The 16047-nt window shown below is 51.3% G+C and overlaps 1 protein-coding gene across 1 annotated transcript; it reads left to right on the top strand.

Moving 5' to 3' along the window:
• Positions 1-3468: 3468 nt before the first annotated feature.
• Positions 3469-14584, top strand: ZDHHC19 (zinc finger DHHC-type palmitoyltransferase 19). Its single transcript, XM_059391181.1, has 8 exons — positions 3469-4497; positions 4847-4968; positions 5473-5612; positions 6435-6607; positions 6973-7078; positions 12616-12701; positions 13053-13257; positions 13845-14584. The coding sequence occupies exons 1-8, from the start codon at positions 4352-4354 to the stop codon at positions 13962-13964; spliced, it is 1098 nt and encodes a 365-aa protein (XP_059247164.1). The 5' UTR covers positions 3469-4351; the 3' UTR covers positions 13965-14584.
• Positions 14585-16047: the final 1463 nt, after the last annotated feature.

Genomic DNA, 16047 nt, shown 5'->3' with positions numbered 1-16047 from the left:
AGGAGCTACTCTTTGGAACAGAGTCTATGAAAGGTCAAGGACAGAAGAGGCCCGGGTCAGTTAGGATGCTACCGCAATATCCAGCCAAGACAGTGGGGTGGCTTGGACTTGTGAGATTCTCTTTTGATGGCAGAGCTGGTGGATGGGATGTGGGATAAGAGGTAAAGACAGGAGTCAGGAGACTCCATGGGTTTGAGCTGAACAATAGGGTGAATGAAATCCTAATTACTGGATGGAACAGCACGGGGGAGAAGTCGGTTTTCGGAAGAAGGAATCCAGTGATTGACTCTGACAGAGAGCTGTCCACGCTGGGGGTCGCCTGAGCTTATTGTAAGGCAGTCTGTAGTCATGTGGCTATTCCCCGCGGCCCTTTCTCTCCTCCTCTGACGTTTCTTCCAGAAGACAAGATCTCTGGTCTGCAGCTTCCAGCAGGGACTTCCAGACAAATAGGAAAGGAGCAGAGAAACTGTATGTTGATGACAAGGCACTTTAACTTGTTTACAGCGAACGTTATCAGAATGGAGGAGAGTGGCATCTCTGTTGGGGTGAGGTACATAAGTGATGGGTCCCCATAATTATTCTGTGAAGACTCACTGGTAATTAACCTGAGGCAACAAAAGCAATTAGTGAAAAGTGAAAACACTGACCAATCTGTTACATAAAGTGTGTGCCAAATTAGCTGCCAGTTGACATACGTGTGACAAAGTTGACCGAGGAACAAGGGCACCTGGGTGGCTCGGTCAGTTAAACGTCTGCCTTCAGCTCAGGTCATGGTTCCAGAGTTGGGCTTCCTGTTCCTCCCTCTCCCCGATTTGTGCTCTCTCTCTTTCAAATAAATAAGTAAAATCTTTAAAAATTAATATAAAATAAAAATAAAACTAAGGAGTAAAATGTTCTCAGAAGCCAATTTGTTGACAGTCTGGGCTGGCTTTGCACTGGAATTTGAATGTACTTTTACCCACTCTGCAAGAGTATCCAAATTATTGGGTGCCTGGGTGGCTCAGTGGGTTAAGCCACTGCTCAGGTCATGATCTCAGGGTCCTGAGATCGAGTCCCGCATCGGGCTCTCTGCTCAGCAGGGAGCCTGCTTCCCTCTCTCTCTCTCTGCCTGCCTCTCTGCCTACTTGTGATCTCTCTCTGTCAAATAAATAAATAAAATCTTTAAAAAAAAAAAAAAAGAGTATCCAAATTACTGAGAAACATATTCATATTGGTAAACTTTTACCCAAATAAACAAGAGATTAAATCTTTTTTTAAACTTATGTGTTTACCCCTCAACGTGGGCCCTCTATATAGGGCAGCTCTCACCATACTGTTGAGCACAGAAGAAAATTTGGAACACGTTTATCGTATTTCTATGTTAACAGCCTTCCAGGCTTGACTGTGCCATGTCACAGGTCATGAGGGGGCAGAGGAAGCCTTTGGTGTCACCTTGCGGTCAAAAAGACACAAGGTCAAATTTATTTTTCTGAAGTTGGGCCCCAGCATCAGAGAATAGCAACATCAAGGAGAATTGTTGCTATGTGAGAGTACAGGTGTCCTATTATTTTTTTTTTAAGATTTTATTTGTTTATTTGACAGACAGAGATCACAAGTAGGCAGAGAGGCAGGCGGAGGGTGGGGGGGCAGAGGGGAGCAGGCTCCCAGTACCCTGGGATCATGACCTGAGCCAAGGCAGAGGCTTTAACCCACTGAGCCACCCAGGGGCCCCTGTCTGTTGTATTATTAATCAGACTAACAGTCTTTTACATGACAGAGCAGAAGGTAACGTAACTAATGCTCAGCATTTTCAGGTTTTTAAAATGATTTTTAAAAAAGATTTTATTTATTTATTTGACACAGAGAGAGAGACAGTGGGAGAGGGAGAAGCAGGCTTCCTGCTGAGCAGGGAGCCCAATGCAGGGCTGATCCCGGACCCCAGGATCATGATCTGAGCCAAAAGCAGATGTTTAACAACTGAGCCACCCAGGCACACCACATTTTTTTTTTAAGAAGTAAATAATCTCCTATCATCCTATTTATTTGCTTATTTCCCCAAACAACAAAGAAATAAGTAAGTGAATAGACCCCATGAGATTATTAACTAACTTTAATATTTATCAAGATGTAGTAATTTTAAATGTGCATACATATATAGTTATATGAAATTATGACAAATGAAAATTTCTAAAACTTTAAACCCTAATTTTTAAAAAAGATTTTATTTATTTGTCAGAGAGAGGGTGCGTGCACAAGCGGGGGAGCAGCAGGCAGAGGGAGAAGCAGGCTCCCTGCTGAGAAAGAAGCCCGAAGTGGGGCTTAATCCCATGGCTTTGGGATCATGACTTAAGCCAAAGGCCACCCAGGTGCCCCAAACCTTAATATTTGAAATACAATCAAATATAGTATAGTATTTTTTAAAATGTTGTATTTATTTAATAATAATAATCTCTATATCCCAGGCGGGACCCAAATTCATGACCCTGAGATCAAGAGTAGCATGCTCTTTTTTTTTTTTTTAAGATTTTATTTATTTATTTGACAGACAGAGATCACAAGCAGGCAGAGAGGCAGATGGCGGGGGTGGAGCAGGCTCCCGGCCGAGCAGAGAGCCCGACGCGGGGCTCGATCCCAGGACCCCAAGATCATGACCCGAGCCGAAGGCAGAGGCCCTAACCCACTGAGCCACCCAGGCACCCCACGAGTCGCATGCTCTTTTGACTGAGCCAGCCCAAGTGCCCCTTATAAGATCGTATTCTTACTTAAAACACCAATTATAACACATTAATTTGAATGTCGTGAAGAAAAACTGTATACATAAGAAAATATAAATAACAATAATTGTGCATTGCTCTGATTTTAACCAAATTAATTTCCTCAAAATGTTCCAGTTCATTTAGTACAATTCAAAGTAGGACTTTTGGAATTACATTTATTTTTAAAAGATTTATTTACTTATTTTAGAGAGAGAGGAGGGAGCATTAAGCAGGAGAGGACAGGAGGAGGGGGAGAGAGAATCGCAAGCCGACTTCATGCTCAGCAGAGCCGGATATGGGAACCAAGAGCCAGATGCTGAGCCAACAGTGCCACCCAGGCACCTCCGGAATTACTTTTTTTTTTAAAGACTTTATTTATTTATTTGACAGAGAGACATCACAAGTAGGCAGAGAGGCAGGCAGAGAGAGCGGGGGATAGGTGGGGGGCAAGCTTCCTGCTGAGCAGAGAGCCCGACGTGGGGCTTGATCCCAGGACCCTGAGATCATGACCTGAGCCGAAGGCAGAGAGGCTTAACCCACTGAGCCACCCAGGTGCCCCGGAATTACTTTTTGAAGAAGAATACAATCACTGTTAGAATTAAAGTGACATTTTAAATGGCCATTCAACACACAGGAGCTCTGAAAATATGTGCAGAAGACTCCCACTTTATTGGTGGCAGTGCTGAGGCTAATTGGTGGCGCTGGGTCACAGAGCTATGCCCTCGCTGCAGGAGAGGCTTTGAATGTGAGTTTCTGGCAGTTTTAGCTCCAGTTGGAATGGGGAACGGTCTTTGTCCTTCATGAAGAGGTACAGTGCAGGGTGCCCTCTGTGCACAGAGGGGTTCAGATGCTCCACAGCTAAAACAAATGACAAATGTCGGCTGCACGGAACAGAAAACTCAGTTATCTTCTCACATAATAAGCAGATCAGAGGGAGCCTAATTCAGGTCTGGGCAGTGACCCAACAATGTCAACGCCGTTCTGTGTAGCATGTTGCCATGCTGCCCAATGAGTCCACGATGATACCTTCAGCCAGCACATCCAGCCTCAAGATCAGAAGAAAGGGACTGAGCAAAGCTCTTCTAGAAATCCTCAGCAGACATCCACTTAGATCTCTTTGACCAGAATTGTGTCATGAAGCCAACTCTGGAAATGAGGGAAGCTGGGAAATTATTTAGCTGTCCCTCCCCCCGAAAGTGGAATTTTGTAATAACAAAAAGGAAGAAAATGGAGATAGGATGTATGATGGGCACTGACTGCTCCGATTAGCCTCGAGCCTGAGAGGATGATCCGAATCGCCCACACGTTTCTCTATTCTCATATCATCTCAAAGCCAACCTCACAGGGGCAGGAGCTCTCAGTCCCTGGCACAAGCATGGAGCAGGGGTGGGAGGTGGGTTTGCTGTGGGCGGTGCCCGTCACAGGCCACAGACAGTTCTGCTGGGGCGCTGCTGGCCTCCATCCTTCTCAACCTCTGTGATGTCACACTGGGACTTCTTTCCTTCCACCCTGGGCTGTGGCTTCCGAGGCTGCTGTGGCCATGGGGCTCCTGGAGCCAGCAGGGGTGAGGGAGCCTAGTGGCTCTGATCTCCCCTGCCGGCGCGGGAGATCCAGCCATGCCGCTCTTGAAGGACGCTGTGCCCCTCATGAAGGAGCCCCATCCCCCGCCTCAGGCTCCTCTTCCATGGATCCTCCCCAGCCTGTTTGCCGCCTTCAATGTCGTGCTGCTGGTGGTTTTCAGTGGCCTCTTCTTCGCATTCCCGTGAGTCTCCCTCCCACACAAGCTGCAGGTTTCCTACAGAGACAGAAAGGAACACAGATAATGACAGTGCAGAGGCAGCGGAAGTGCCCAAGAGGGGCGAGAGGAGGCAAATGTGCAGGGAACCGAATGTGCAAACACACAGGCAGTACAGCGCTTGGTGCCTCTGAGAGCTGCAGGTCGCTCGCAACACTGAGTGACATTTTGTGGAGTCACTAAGGATCTGTCACGAGCCAGGAGATTTAGAGTGGGTTTCAAGGTATGTGGGTTCTGACCAAGTGGACAGGATCGGTGGGTCTCGGGGGGAGCTTCAGGCCACTGCGATGAGGGCCAAGCCCTGCTCTGGTTTCAGTTGCAGGTGGCTGGCCCAGAACGGGGAGTGGGCCTTTCCCCTCGTCACAGGCCTCCTCTGTGTCCTCACCATCTTCAGTCTGGTTTCACTCAATTTCTCAGACCCCGGCATCTTGCATCAAGGTGAGTGTTGGCCCCTGGGAGAAGGAGGCAGCCCCTCCTGAGGGGCCCCTCCCGTCTCCCCTCTTCAGGCCTCAGGACCTTTTCACCGTACCTCCTCATTTGCCCCTCAAGTGACTCTGGCACTTCATTGTTCCAGGCACTGAGGCGTGGAAAAACAAATTTCTGGAGGTTTTCCAGCCACCTTGTGTGGGAGGGCCCAGGCAGGCCAGAAAGAGAAGCCAGTTCTTTGAAATGACTCAGTTCTCCCTCCATTAAAGCATCAATCACAGTTTCAAAGGGCTGAGTCCTCACAGAATACTTCTGGCTGGAAACCTGCCTTGCCTTTGAACGCCCAGCTCTCTGTGCTTGGGCAGCCTGCTCAATGGAGACGAGGGATACCCTCACTCACCTCTTCCCCACACTTCCTGGAGCCCAGTAATGACCTGGGGCTGGCCTCCCTACCCCCCAGAGCAGCAGACTGACAGAAGGGCCTCCTGCTGCTGCCCAATCCTCTTCCCATGCCAGGCTCCAACGAACAGGGTCCCATGATGGTGCAGGTGGTGTGGGTGAACCACAGGGCCTTCCGCCTGCAGTGGTGCCAAAAGTGCTGCTTCCACCGCCCGCCCCGGACCTACCACTGTCCTTGGTGCAACATCTGTGTAGAAGTGAGTGCCTCTCCTGACTCGCCCACCACCCCCCCGCCCCGCCCCCTCACACAGGGGCCAGGGGAAAGCCTGAAACCACTTCTGGCACTGCTAAAGGCCAAGAGGGGCAGTAACGCCCAACCACTTTGGGTCACTCATGCAGGTCACTTCCTCTGTACATGCACCTGCCCAGGGAGACTGGCCTTTGCCTGCGCAGGTGCAGTCACCCGCAGATGCATCCACACCTGTGCTGGGCCTGGTCAGGCCAGGGGGGGAAAAGACACTACTGTCTTACCCCAGGCTTGCTGACTCTAGCTGCCCAAGGCCATCAGGCTAGCTGGAGGCCTGGCCGGGAAAGCTTCGCCTGTCCTCTTCTTGTCTGGGTCTCCTGGGCTCTGAGTGCTTGTCTGTGTCACGTACACAGCTGTCAAGGTTTATAAAGGTGCTGTTTTGTCTGTCCTCACAACCCTGGGAAGCAGGCTGAGCAAGGGTATTATTATCCTCAGTGGATGTAGGAAACAGAAGCCCAGAGATAGTCTATGTCCAGCCCACAGTTACACCAGAACGTGTCCCCAGACCAAGCAGGCCTTGTCTTAAAGGCCTTTTGATGCATGATCTTGTGAGCCACAGAGACCTAACAGCGCTCTGACAAAAATGCTAGCGCTAGGGACTTTGTGGCTGGGGTTCTTCCTAGGGATGAGACCCAGTTTGGTATGAGGGGCCACAGGCAGATGGCTTTTGGGAACGGGAGTTGGGGGGGTGGGTAAAGCCTCAGATTTGGGGGCGATGGAGACTGGTCCAGAGGTCCGGTCCTCGAGGCCTGCTCCCCTCCCTCTTATCCAGGACTTTGACCACCACTGCAAATGGGTCAATAACTGCATTGGTCACCGCAACTTCCGCTTCTTCATGCTGCTGGTCCTGTCCTTATTTCTCTACTCGGGTGCCATGCTGGTGACCTGCCTGATCTTCCTGGTGCGCACGACCCACCTGCCCTTCACCATGGACAAAGCCATCGCGTATCCTCCCCGGGTACCCACGTAGAGAACAGGGGGGAGGCGCGGGGGGTTGACCGGGGGCGGGGTCACGGGGGTAGAGCTACTGGCGCTGGGAGAATCCACTGGGATAGGCGGGGGTGGGAAGGGCCAGGGAGATGGGCGGGGCTAGGAGGGACTGCGGAGAGTCCAGAATCTACAGCGGGGTCACGGTGAGAAGTGCTAAAGGTGTCACCGGGCCTAGACAGCAGAGTGGGTTGAGGTGTACGGCGGCGCCGAGCGTTGGGAGCGGGCGGGGCTGTTTGGGGCGGAGTTGGGGAGGAGTCGGGGCGGGGCGGGGCGGGGCCAGGGAGGAGGGTCCCCGGCGCTGCTCCTTAGCGGGTGCGCAGCATCTTGGTGGCTGTACCTGCCGTCGGCTTCCTGGTGCCGCTTTTCCTGCTGCTGCTGATCCAGGCCAAGTCGGTGAGCGCGGCCGAGCGCTCCTACGAGGGCAAGGTACGCGAGGCCGAGCGGGGCGCCGGGATACAGGGTTGTGGATGGTCAACTTGGGCCTCAGGACCTCTGCCCTTAACGCTCCTTGTCCACCGCCCCGTCCCTAACCGGCTGACCTCCCTCGAAGGTGCCTCAGTTGCCCTTCTAGACCTAGATACACCTCCATCCTCCGCTGCTCGGGGGTCACCCTCCCTCCCGGGGGCACTGCATCCGGGGCCTACTGTGTGCTAGGCCTCGTGGGCTTCATTTTGAGCGACGGGTGAGGAGGTGAATAAGGCTACATCCTGCGCTTCTGTGGAAAAGGACCCTGAAATCAGAATAACACCCGCCAGCCAGCGGTGAACGCCACGAAGAAGGGCCTGCCCTACGTTGAGTAACAGACTCACAGAGGGACTCAAGTTCAGTGAAGACCACCGCGCCGAGTAGAACGCGGCGTGCGGTGGTTTTGGACGTGCAGAAAACCGGGGCCGGGGTGGGGGTGGGGGCGGGTGAGAGCAGTGCAGGTGAGGGGTGCTGCCCGCAGGAAGGCAAGGAAGCCTGCACGCCTGTGGGATGTGGATAGGATCTGGGTAGGATGGTGAGGACCCAGCGCCCCCTGGAGCAGAAGGTGCCGTGGGAAAGAAGAGTACTGCTTGGGATTGGCCAGAATTAAAAGGCCCAGAAAGTCAGGTGGAGAATGGAGTTCAGGGAAAGCCTGGGAGCCAAGGAAGGATTTTTTTCCCCTTTTCTTAAATGCAGTAAAATTCATCCGTTTCAGTGCATTTCTATGAATTTTGAAAAGCATACAGTCTGGTCCTGTAACACACCATGATAAAGATTTATAATGGCGCCATCACCCCCCAAAAACTCCGTCATGGTCTTTTGTAGTCAGGTTCTCTCCCTGCCTGCAGCCCCTGGCAACCACTGATCTTTCTATCCCTGTAGTTTTTCCTTTTCCAGAAACTGGTATACATGGAATCATTGCCGTTTGAGCGGGCTTCTTGCACTTGGCATTAGCGATCTGTCCCTGCTGCTGCCCATACCAGTAGTTTTTTTCTTTTTATTGCTGTGTCCTATTGCGTCCTATGGATAGACTACCTTTTGTTTATCTGTTCTCCTACTGCAGGATATCCCTTGCTTATCTTTGATTAAATATCTGTTCCAGTCTTTTGCTCATTTAAAAAAAAATTTGGGTTTTTTGAAATTACTGAATTCTACAAATTCTTGATATACTCGGGATTCAGATAAGTGTTTTGCAAATATTTTCTCCCAGTCTGTGGCTTGTCATCTCAATTTTTAAACAGTGTCTTCCAAAGATCAAAAGTTTTACATTTGGATGAAGTGCACTGTAGGTTGCTTTCTTTTATATACGGTGCTTTTGGTGTTGTAATTAAGAAAGCTTTGACTAGGAGGGCCTGGGTGGCTCAGTTGTTAAGTGTCTGCCTTCCACTCAGGCCATGATCCCAGGATCATGGGCTCCTTGCTTGGCAGGGAAACCTGCTTCTCCCTCTCCCACTCCCCCTGCTTGTGTTCCCTCTCCAGTTGTCTCTCTCACTCTGTCAAATAAATATGTCAAATATTTATGTCAAATCTTAAAAAAGAAAGAAAGAAAGAAAGAAAGCCTTGCCTAACCCAGTGTCATAAAGGTTTTTCTATACTTTCTTCCAGAAGTTTTATAGTTTTTGAATTTTATATTTAGGCCTATGATTCATTTTGGGTTAAATTTTGTATGTGAGGCAAGTGTTGGGTCAAGATTTATTACTTTTGCATAAGGGTTGTTCCTGCATCATTTGTTGAAAAGAATATTCTTCTTCCATTGAGTTACCTTTGAACATTTGTCAAAAATCAGTTGACTGAATAGTTGTAGGTGTATTTCTGGACTCCCTATTCTTTTGTCAATACCACACTGTCTTGATTATTAGGTTTGCATTATGTCTTGAAATCACACAGTGTGAGTTCTCCAGATTTGTTCTTTTTCAGAGTTCTTTTGGTCATTCTAGTTCCTTTTATTTGCCATATAACTTTTAGAACCAGCTTAATTTCCAAAAAGAAAAAAAAAAAAAAAAAAGATCGCTGGGATTACATTGAACCTATAAGTCAATTAGGAAAATTGATACCTTAAAAATATTGAGTTTTTGAACCCAGGAACCCCTTTCCTTTTATTTACTTCTTTGATTTCTATCATCAGTGTTTAGTAGTTTTCAGTATATAGATCTTGTATACATTGTGTTAGATCTTTTCTAAGTATTCATGTGCTATTATAAATGTGTTCTAAAATTTCATTTCTATTTATTATTTTAAGAAAATACAGTAGATCTTTGTTTATTGGTCTTGAATCTTGGATTTTGCTGGATTCACTTGTCCAAATAGCTTTTTTTATTGATTCTACATAGAAAATCTTGTCATCTATGAATAAGGACAGTTTTATTTCTTCCTGTCCAACTTGGATGGCTTTCTTTCTTTTTTCTTCTTACTGCACTGTCTTGGATTTCCAGTACAGTGTTGAGTAGGAGTGATAACAGTGAACATATTTGGGGTGCCTGGGTGGCTCAGTGAGTTAAAGCCTCTGCCTCCGGCTCAGGTCATGATCCCAGGGTCCTGGGATCAAACCCCCAGGCTGCTTTCCCCTCTCTCTGCCTGCCTCTCTGCCTACTTGTGATCTCTGTCTGTCAAATAAATAAATAAAATCTTAAGAAAAAAAAGTGAACATCCTTGACGTAGGATGCCTTTAGCAGAACAGTGACCTGACTAAATGTTGGAGGGGGTGTTTGTTTTTTTTTTTCCTTGAGTAGGCTCCACATGATATGTGGGGTTTGAACTCACAACCCTTAGACTGTGATCAAGAGTCAAATGCTCTTCCGACTGAGCCAGCCAGGCACCCTAACTAAAGGTTGTTTTAGGAAGGCTGTAGTTGGCCACATCGATGAGGGAGGGCTGGAAACAGGGAGACAACTGAAAGGACAGAGGAACCCTGCTTGGCCACTACCTCCCATCCCTACAGTCAGCACTCAATCACCCAAGCCTACCCCTGTTTGGCTCCCAGCCCACCTGTGACTCCTCTGCTCTTACCCATTAGCCCTTGCTCATTACCTCCTGTGGTCTGGTCTGCATGCCTTCTCTCCCCAACTTCAGACCATCATTTCAGCCTTTCCAGGGCAACATTCTCCCTTCCCATGTCCCATGGTTCTTCTAGCCCCCAGTCAGCCCATCAGCCCGTCCTTGCACTGCTGCTCAGATTGGGGCTCTCCCAGGCTATGATCTACCTGTAGTCTGCACTCTGTGAGTCACTGCACTCTGCAATGAATGTGACTCATTCATTCAGGGCTCTGTCCCGTTACCTCCAGAACCCACTTCAGGCGTTCATTCCCTTCCTATCTCCATCCCCAAACCACATCTCCCACGGCCACTTGCTTGGGGGTTGATAGCAAGAGCTCTGCAGCCAGAGTACATAAATTCAAACCACAGCTTTCTATCGGCAGGGAGATCTTGGGTCTGTCTCTTGGCCACCTGGTGCTTCAGTTTCCCCATCTGTAAAAGGGAGCAGCATGGGTTGATTTGTGTACAACACATACAACAGTGCCTGGTACAAGCAAATGCCCAGTAGAGCACTGCTGTTGTTACCAATCCTTCCCATCATCATTTATACGTTTGTGTCTCTCTAATCTTAAAATAAAGCAAACAGTCCTTAACATCATAGGCCTCCCTTCTGGCTGCTGCGCTCTCCCCTCCAGCAGAGGAGTATTTCTTGAACGAGTTGGCTCTGCTCACTTTCCCCTTCCAGTCTACTGCAGCCCTGCCTCTGCTCACTGTCACACTAACGTCATGCTCACCAAGTGGGCAGTGGCAGTCCTAAGACTCATCTTGTCCCACACCAGCGTGGTCCCACATGCACGTGCCATGGCCCTTGCCCAGCCTCTCAGGTCCCGGCTCTCTGCCCCCTAGAGTCTTGGCACCGGCTGCCTGCTCTGCTCCCCCATCCCCTCTCTGGGCTGCCCTGACCACTCACCAGCCGCCTGAAAGTTAAGGCTGGCTGTGTTGTTGGTGGTGTGTCCTCAGTGCCCAGTGCAGTGCCTAGGGCATTGCTGAGGCCCCAGAACAGTTATGAGCAAATGAGGGAATCTGTACCCAAAGGAACTGATACTGCTTTGGGAGAGAGGGAGGGAGGGAGCGAGAGAGCGAGGAAAGCCTGATACCCTGATCCCTGGGGAAGAAGGGCAGAGAGCAGAGGCAGCAGGGAGCTGGGCAGGAGACATAGCGAGAAGATGCCCAATTTGGTTACCATCCTGTGGAGTGGGAGAGCATTCGATTTGGATTTGGAGCACGAGAACTGGGTCTGGAGCCAGTGAAAGAGGATAGTCAAGGAACTTCCGAGCTGCTGGATTCAGTTCACATCTGAGAGGCTCTTCTTGGGGAGAGGAAAGGTCTGCGCTTTGTTAGCAAGTTCTGATGAGTTCATTAGGCAATTATCTATCCCTCCTTCATGCATTGAACAAGTCAACATGTTTGTATGCCTCATATATATCTAATAAATCAAAAATTATTTCTCTAAATTTAAAATTCTAATTGTAAATGTAACCCAACTCTTCTAACCATTTAATTAAAATTGCAGATAGAATACCAGTTTCCTTTATTTGAATGCTTTAAACATATTAAAGTAGGCAAGAACTCAAAGTATCGCTCTGGTTAGTGTTGCTTTTTGGCACCAGTGGGTCATTGTGGAGGTGTCTGGACTTTTCCTTCCATAGGTTCACCTGCCCTGCATGGAGTTCTGGCTCCTTTTGGTGGAGAATAGTGTTGAAGGTCAATATCATCGTGACAGGGACATGGGACATAGGGGAGCTGGTAATGGACAGAGGTGGCCCTGGGCCACTTTTGGTCATGACGGACATTTTGTAGTGAAGGCTCTTGAAGTCAGCATGAGAATCAACTTGTGCTGGGGAAGAGGAGGAGGAGGGCAAGGCTGATGGATAGAGGGAGGGAAGGGGAAGAACTTGGTTAAAGAGTGTCCAGGGGAGGACTTGACCTTTGTTACACAGATGCTCAGGGTCTTTGACCCAGACTTCCAGGGCCAAGTTATTTTGTTAAGGAATCTGGTGGCGCCCCAGGCAACTGCTCTTCTAGATGGTGAAATTCAGCTAACACCAGTTTGGGGGAAAAAAAAAAATGAGAGGTGGGAAAGTAGGGAGGTGGGGGAGGGGCATGGAACTGGCTTTAGAGCAATTTAGCAACAAAAGGATCAGAAAGTATATCTGGAGGGAGGTAGCAGGGGGGTGTGCAGGCGCCAAAAGAAACAGAAAAAGGGAGGATACTGCAAAAGGGGTACGGGTGATCGGGGAGGACCCCTGAGAAGGCAGAAGTGGGCGCAGTGCCGGGGGTTGCCTAGAGAGAGCTACTCAGGGGTGGGTGGGCTGGAGGAGGCCGGGGCTCCTTCTCTCTGCTTCTCTGCCCTTGGAGTCTTGCTGCCACCCTAAGCTGAGCTGACCGTTCAGGAAGGGCTGGGGGGGTTGCCTACCCAGTCCTGCAGGATCTGAGTTCCTCTTCTGGCCCTTGCCTCCCTCCAGTGCCGATACCTGCAGGGATACAACCCCTTTGACCACGGCTGTGCCAGCAACTGGTATTTAACAATTTGTGCACCGCTGGGACCCAAGTGAGTTGGCAGACCAGGGGCCCGAGAGGTGGCTCCTGGGGCTGAGGTCGGGGGCGGGCAGGATAAAGCCCGGTCATCACCCCTGGCCCCTTAGCCCAGCTCCAGGCCCTTATACTCCCTGGTTCTTCTTTCGGGGTTTTTTTCCCGGGGCATGGTGAAAGCCTCTGGAACCCCCGGTTCCTCGCCTTTGTGGGTTCTTCACCCAAGGAATGGGGTGGAGGCACACTATAGCCTGGCTGAGACTGATCCTAGCTCTCTGCAGGGCCAAGCCTTGGGCTATGTGCTCCCCAGGCTGAGGGGGACCAGGCCAGGAGGGCCATGACCCCTTTTGTCTGGCTTACTGCTCCCCAGGTACATGGCCAAAGCTGTCTGGCTACAGAGAATGGTGGGGTCTGACTGGGCGCCCATGCAGAACCTTCACTTCCCAATGTGCACCTCGGTGCTCAGTCCTCCAGCCAACCCAGGGCCTGTGCCTGGCCCCCGACTCCAACCTCTGAGTCTCTACAAACCAGGGAAGGTTCCCCCAGGGAGTGGTGAGGCTCCATCCCTCCAGGAGGTGAGGAGTGTGCTCGAGTGTGTGCGTGTTGGGAGAGAGGGTCTGTGGATTTTACAGGTGTTGGGGGCAACCCCCTCCATACTGGGCTGGCCCTGAAGCTGGAGCACTCAGAACTTGAGGGAGGGGGATCAGAGACCTGAGCAGGGCTGGAAGTCAAGTCACAGGCCTCCAGAATAGAGCAGGGATCCCTGGAGACAGGAAGGGAAGAGACCACACCCCTCACTTGCTAGTAGGCCTTGGGCCTGTCACTTACCCTTTCTGGGCGTCCATTTCCCCAGCTATTAGTAAGGACTGAGACTAGTCCAGGGGTTCATAAATCTGAGGGGGGATTCCTTTACTTAAAGACAACTTTTACTCCAAAGCCCAACACAGGAAACACATGGAAGCCGACCATTAGGAATGAAGTGGGGGTGGGTAAGCCCAGCTTCCTCCAGGGCTCCTGCAGTGACATTCTGGGGTGCCAGCCCACTCCCCTTGGTCTGTCTAGGGGGAGGGTGGCAGGGACTGTTTCTTTCTCCCCACCTGGTGGGTTGTGAGCTGTGGGGCAGGGCCTGGGGAGAGCCCCCATCCCTCCACTCTGTGTTTAGCTCCATCCAGGCCCAGTGCTGTCCTTGTTGCGGGACTGCCCCAGACGAGGCTCTGTCTGCCGCTCGCCCCCTCATACCCGGCGGTGCCAGGAGCCCCTGCACCTGAACCTCATCTCTTGAGTCCCGCATGGAGGCCTGTCTATGCTCTGCCCTTGCCCATTCCCCTGGCGGGAGTGTTGTGAGCCCCACCAAAGCCCATTAAATATCCGTTGCCTGCCTCCTACAACGACTCTCCTGCACTGTCTGTCCTGGGGGCCAGGGAACTTGGGGGTGAGGGGGGCTCCAAGGGGCCGCGACAAAGGCCCTGGGAGAGAGGAGCCAGGGTCCCATACTGGCTGGTTCTGCAACCTTGGTTAAGACACTCAACACTTCTCTCATCCTTAAAATGGGGGGACCGTAAGGACCACAGCGGTGTAACAGAAAGCCCAGCAACCCCAGAGGTCCCAGGGATGTCAGCCCCAGCAACGTCCCCGCCTCTGCCCTGCCGCACCCCTGTCTGGCTGCAGGGGGCGCCCGTCGCCTGGGAATTCGCCAAGCTGGCCCGTCCCGTCTGGGAACACTGAAGCCTCCCCCATAGGTTGGGCGGCACTCAGGCTGGGAATCGGCCCCCCACTTGCTGCCTCATCCCTGGGGGGTGGAGGGGTAGCGGTGTTCTCCATCACAGTACAATTCTGCAGTCTTTCTTGCCAGCGGGTGTCACCCTGGTCGCTCTCTTCTGTTGGGGAGTCACATGCTGATTCTGGTCCTGTCCCTGGAGTGGGTCCCAGAGTCTGCAAGCCCCTGGGGGTTGTAAAGGGGTGCAGGGGTGAGTGGGGGGAGAGGAAAGCACCTCAAACTGTGGTTTCTTTCTGGAGGGCAGTGTGTGGCTTTGGGAATAGAAATGATGGCAACTTCCTGGCAGGCTCTCAGAGGATAAAATGAGGGGGCTCAGGCCAAACATCAGGTACACAGTAGGCACACATGAAGGCAATGAATGCAGCCGGTGTGGTTATGGCTGTTTTCTTCACCCAACAGCTAACAGACCACCCAGCATTTCTCCAAGGACCACTTTCTCAGGATTACCTGGGTCCCCAGACCACTGATTCAGAATCTCTGGGAGGGGGGAGGGCAGGCATCTCAGCCTAAATTTTTGTCAAGCGCCCCATGTGATCCTGCCTCCACCCCAGAAGTTTCAGAACTGTTAACCTGAGGAGGTTGAGGAATGGCACCAGCCCCACTGCTTCCCGCCAACCTTGTATCCAGGTGAAATCAGGGTGTGGGGAAGGTGAGAGGAAGGGATGTCACCAAAGGATCAGATGAACACCTCAGGGGCCTGTGGAAGGGTGTGCCTGTGTGCCTGTGTGCATATGGTCATGCCTGGGGGTGGGAGTGGGTAGGAGCCCATCCTTTGGGGGTGTCAGCCCAGCCTGGAGAGGTCATGACTCCAGTTCTCTGTATGTGGAGTCCCTCTCAGTGCTGCCCTTCCTTCTCACTCCCACCCGGAATGTTTTTGCTCGACTTTAGGGGCTCTGGCACTTTCTTGTCCCCTTTGCTCTGGTCTTAGGGTCTTTCCATCCGAAGCCCCCTCAGAGTTCAAGTCTTTCTCGGCTCTCATCCCTGCTTAACTCTGGTTCTTGGGCTTTGGGAGGGGTGAAGTGTACTCACTGGCATATGAAAAGGCAGCCTGGCTTTGGCTTTGTCGTAAATGGCTCCTGTGGCCATGTTTAAAACTCCTGTGCAAGTAAAGCTGGAGCAGACTTGTCTGTCTGGGAGGCCTGCAGTTCGTGGTTGTTGCATGGTAAGGGGAAGAAGGCATGAGGCCTTGTGAGCCCCCAGCCCCAGGTGTGGATGTGAATCCAAATCTGTGTTTGTCCGCTATCTGGGTGGTTCCAGAGGGCACAGCTGAGCCCAGGCTGCCCAGCATCGAGGAGAGGCACAGCCCTGCTCCCAGATGGGAGTTCTCAGGATGGTCTGAGCCTGAGGCAGAGAGGAAGAGAAACCAGGAGCCTGGGCCAAGGCATGGATGGGGAGATATTCAGGGAGCTGGTTGGGCACCTAGTGTGCCTGCCTGGAGCCCCAGGTCCATAGAGGGCTAAGAAGTTTGGACCCCAGGGTCTGGGGAGGCCTGGTTATGCTTCACCCCATTGCCTGTATCTCTGCTGCTCTGCCCAGCTCAGGGCCTGGTGGCTGGTCATAAGGAATGGACCTACTGGATCCCTGCCTC

Source organism: Mustela nigripes, chromosome 2 (genome assembly GCF_022355385.1).
Source record: "Mustela nigripes isolate SB6536 chromosome 2, MUSNIG.SB6536, whole genome shotgun sequence".
NCBI lineage: Eukaryota > Metazoa > Chordata > Mammalia > Carnivora > Mustelidae > Mustela > Mustela nigripes.
Note: the sequence above shows the minus strand (reverse complement) of the source record. Positions and strands in the feature narration are given on the sequence as shown.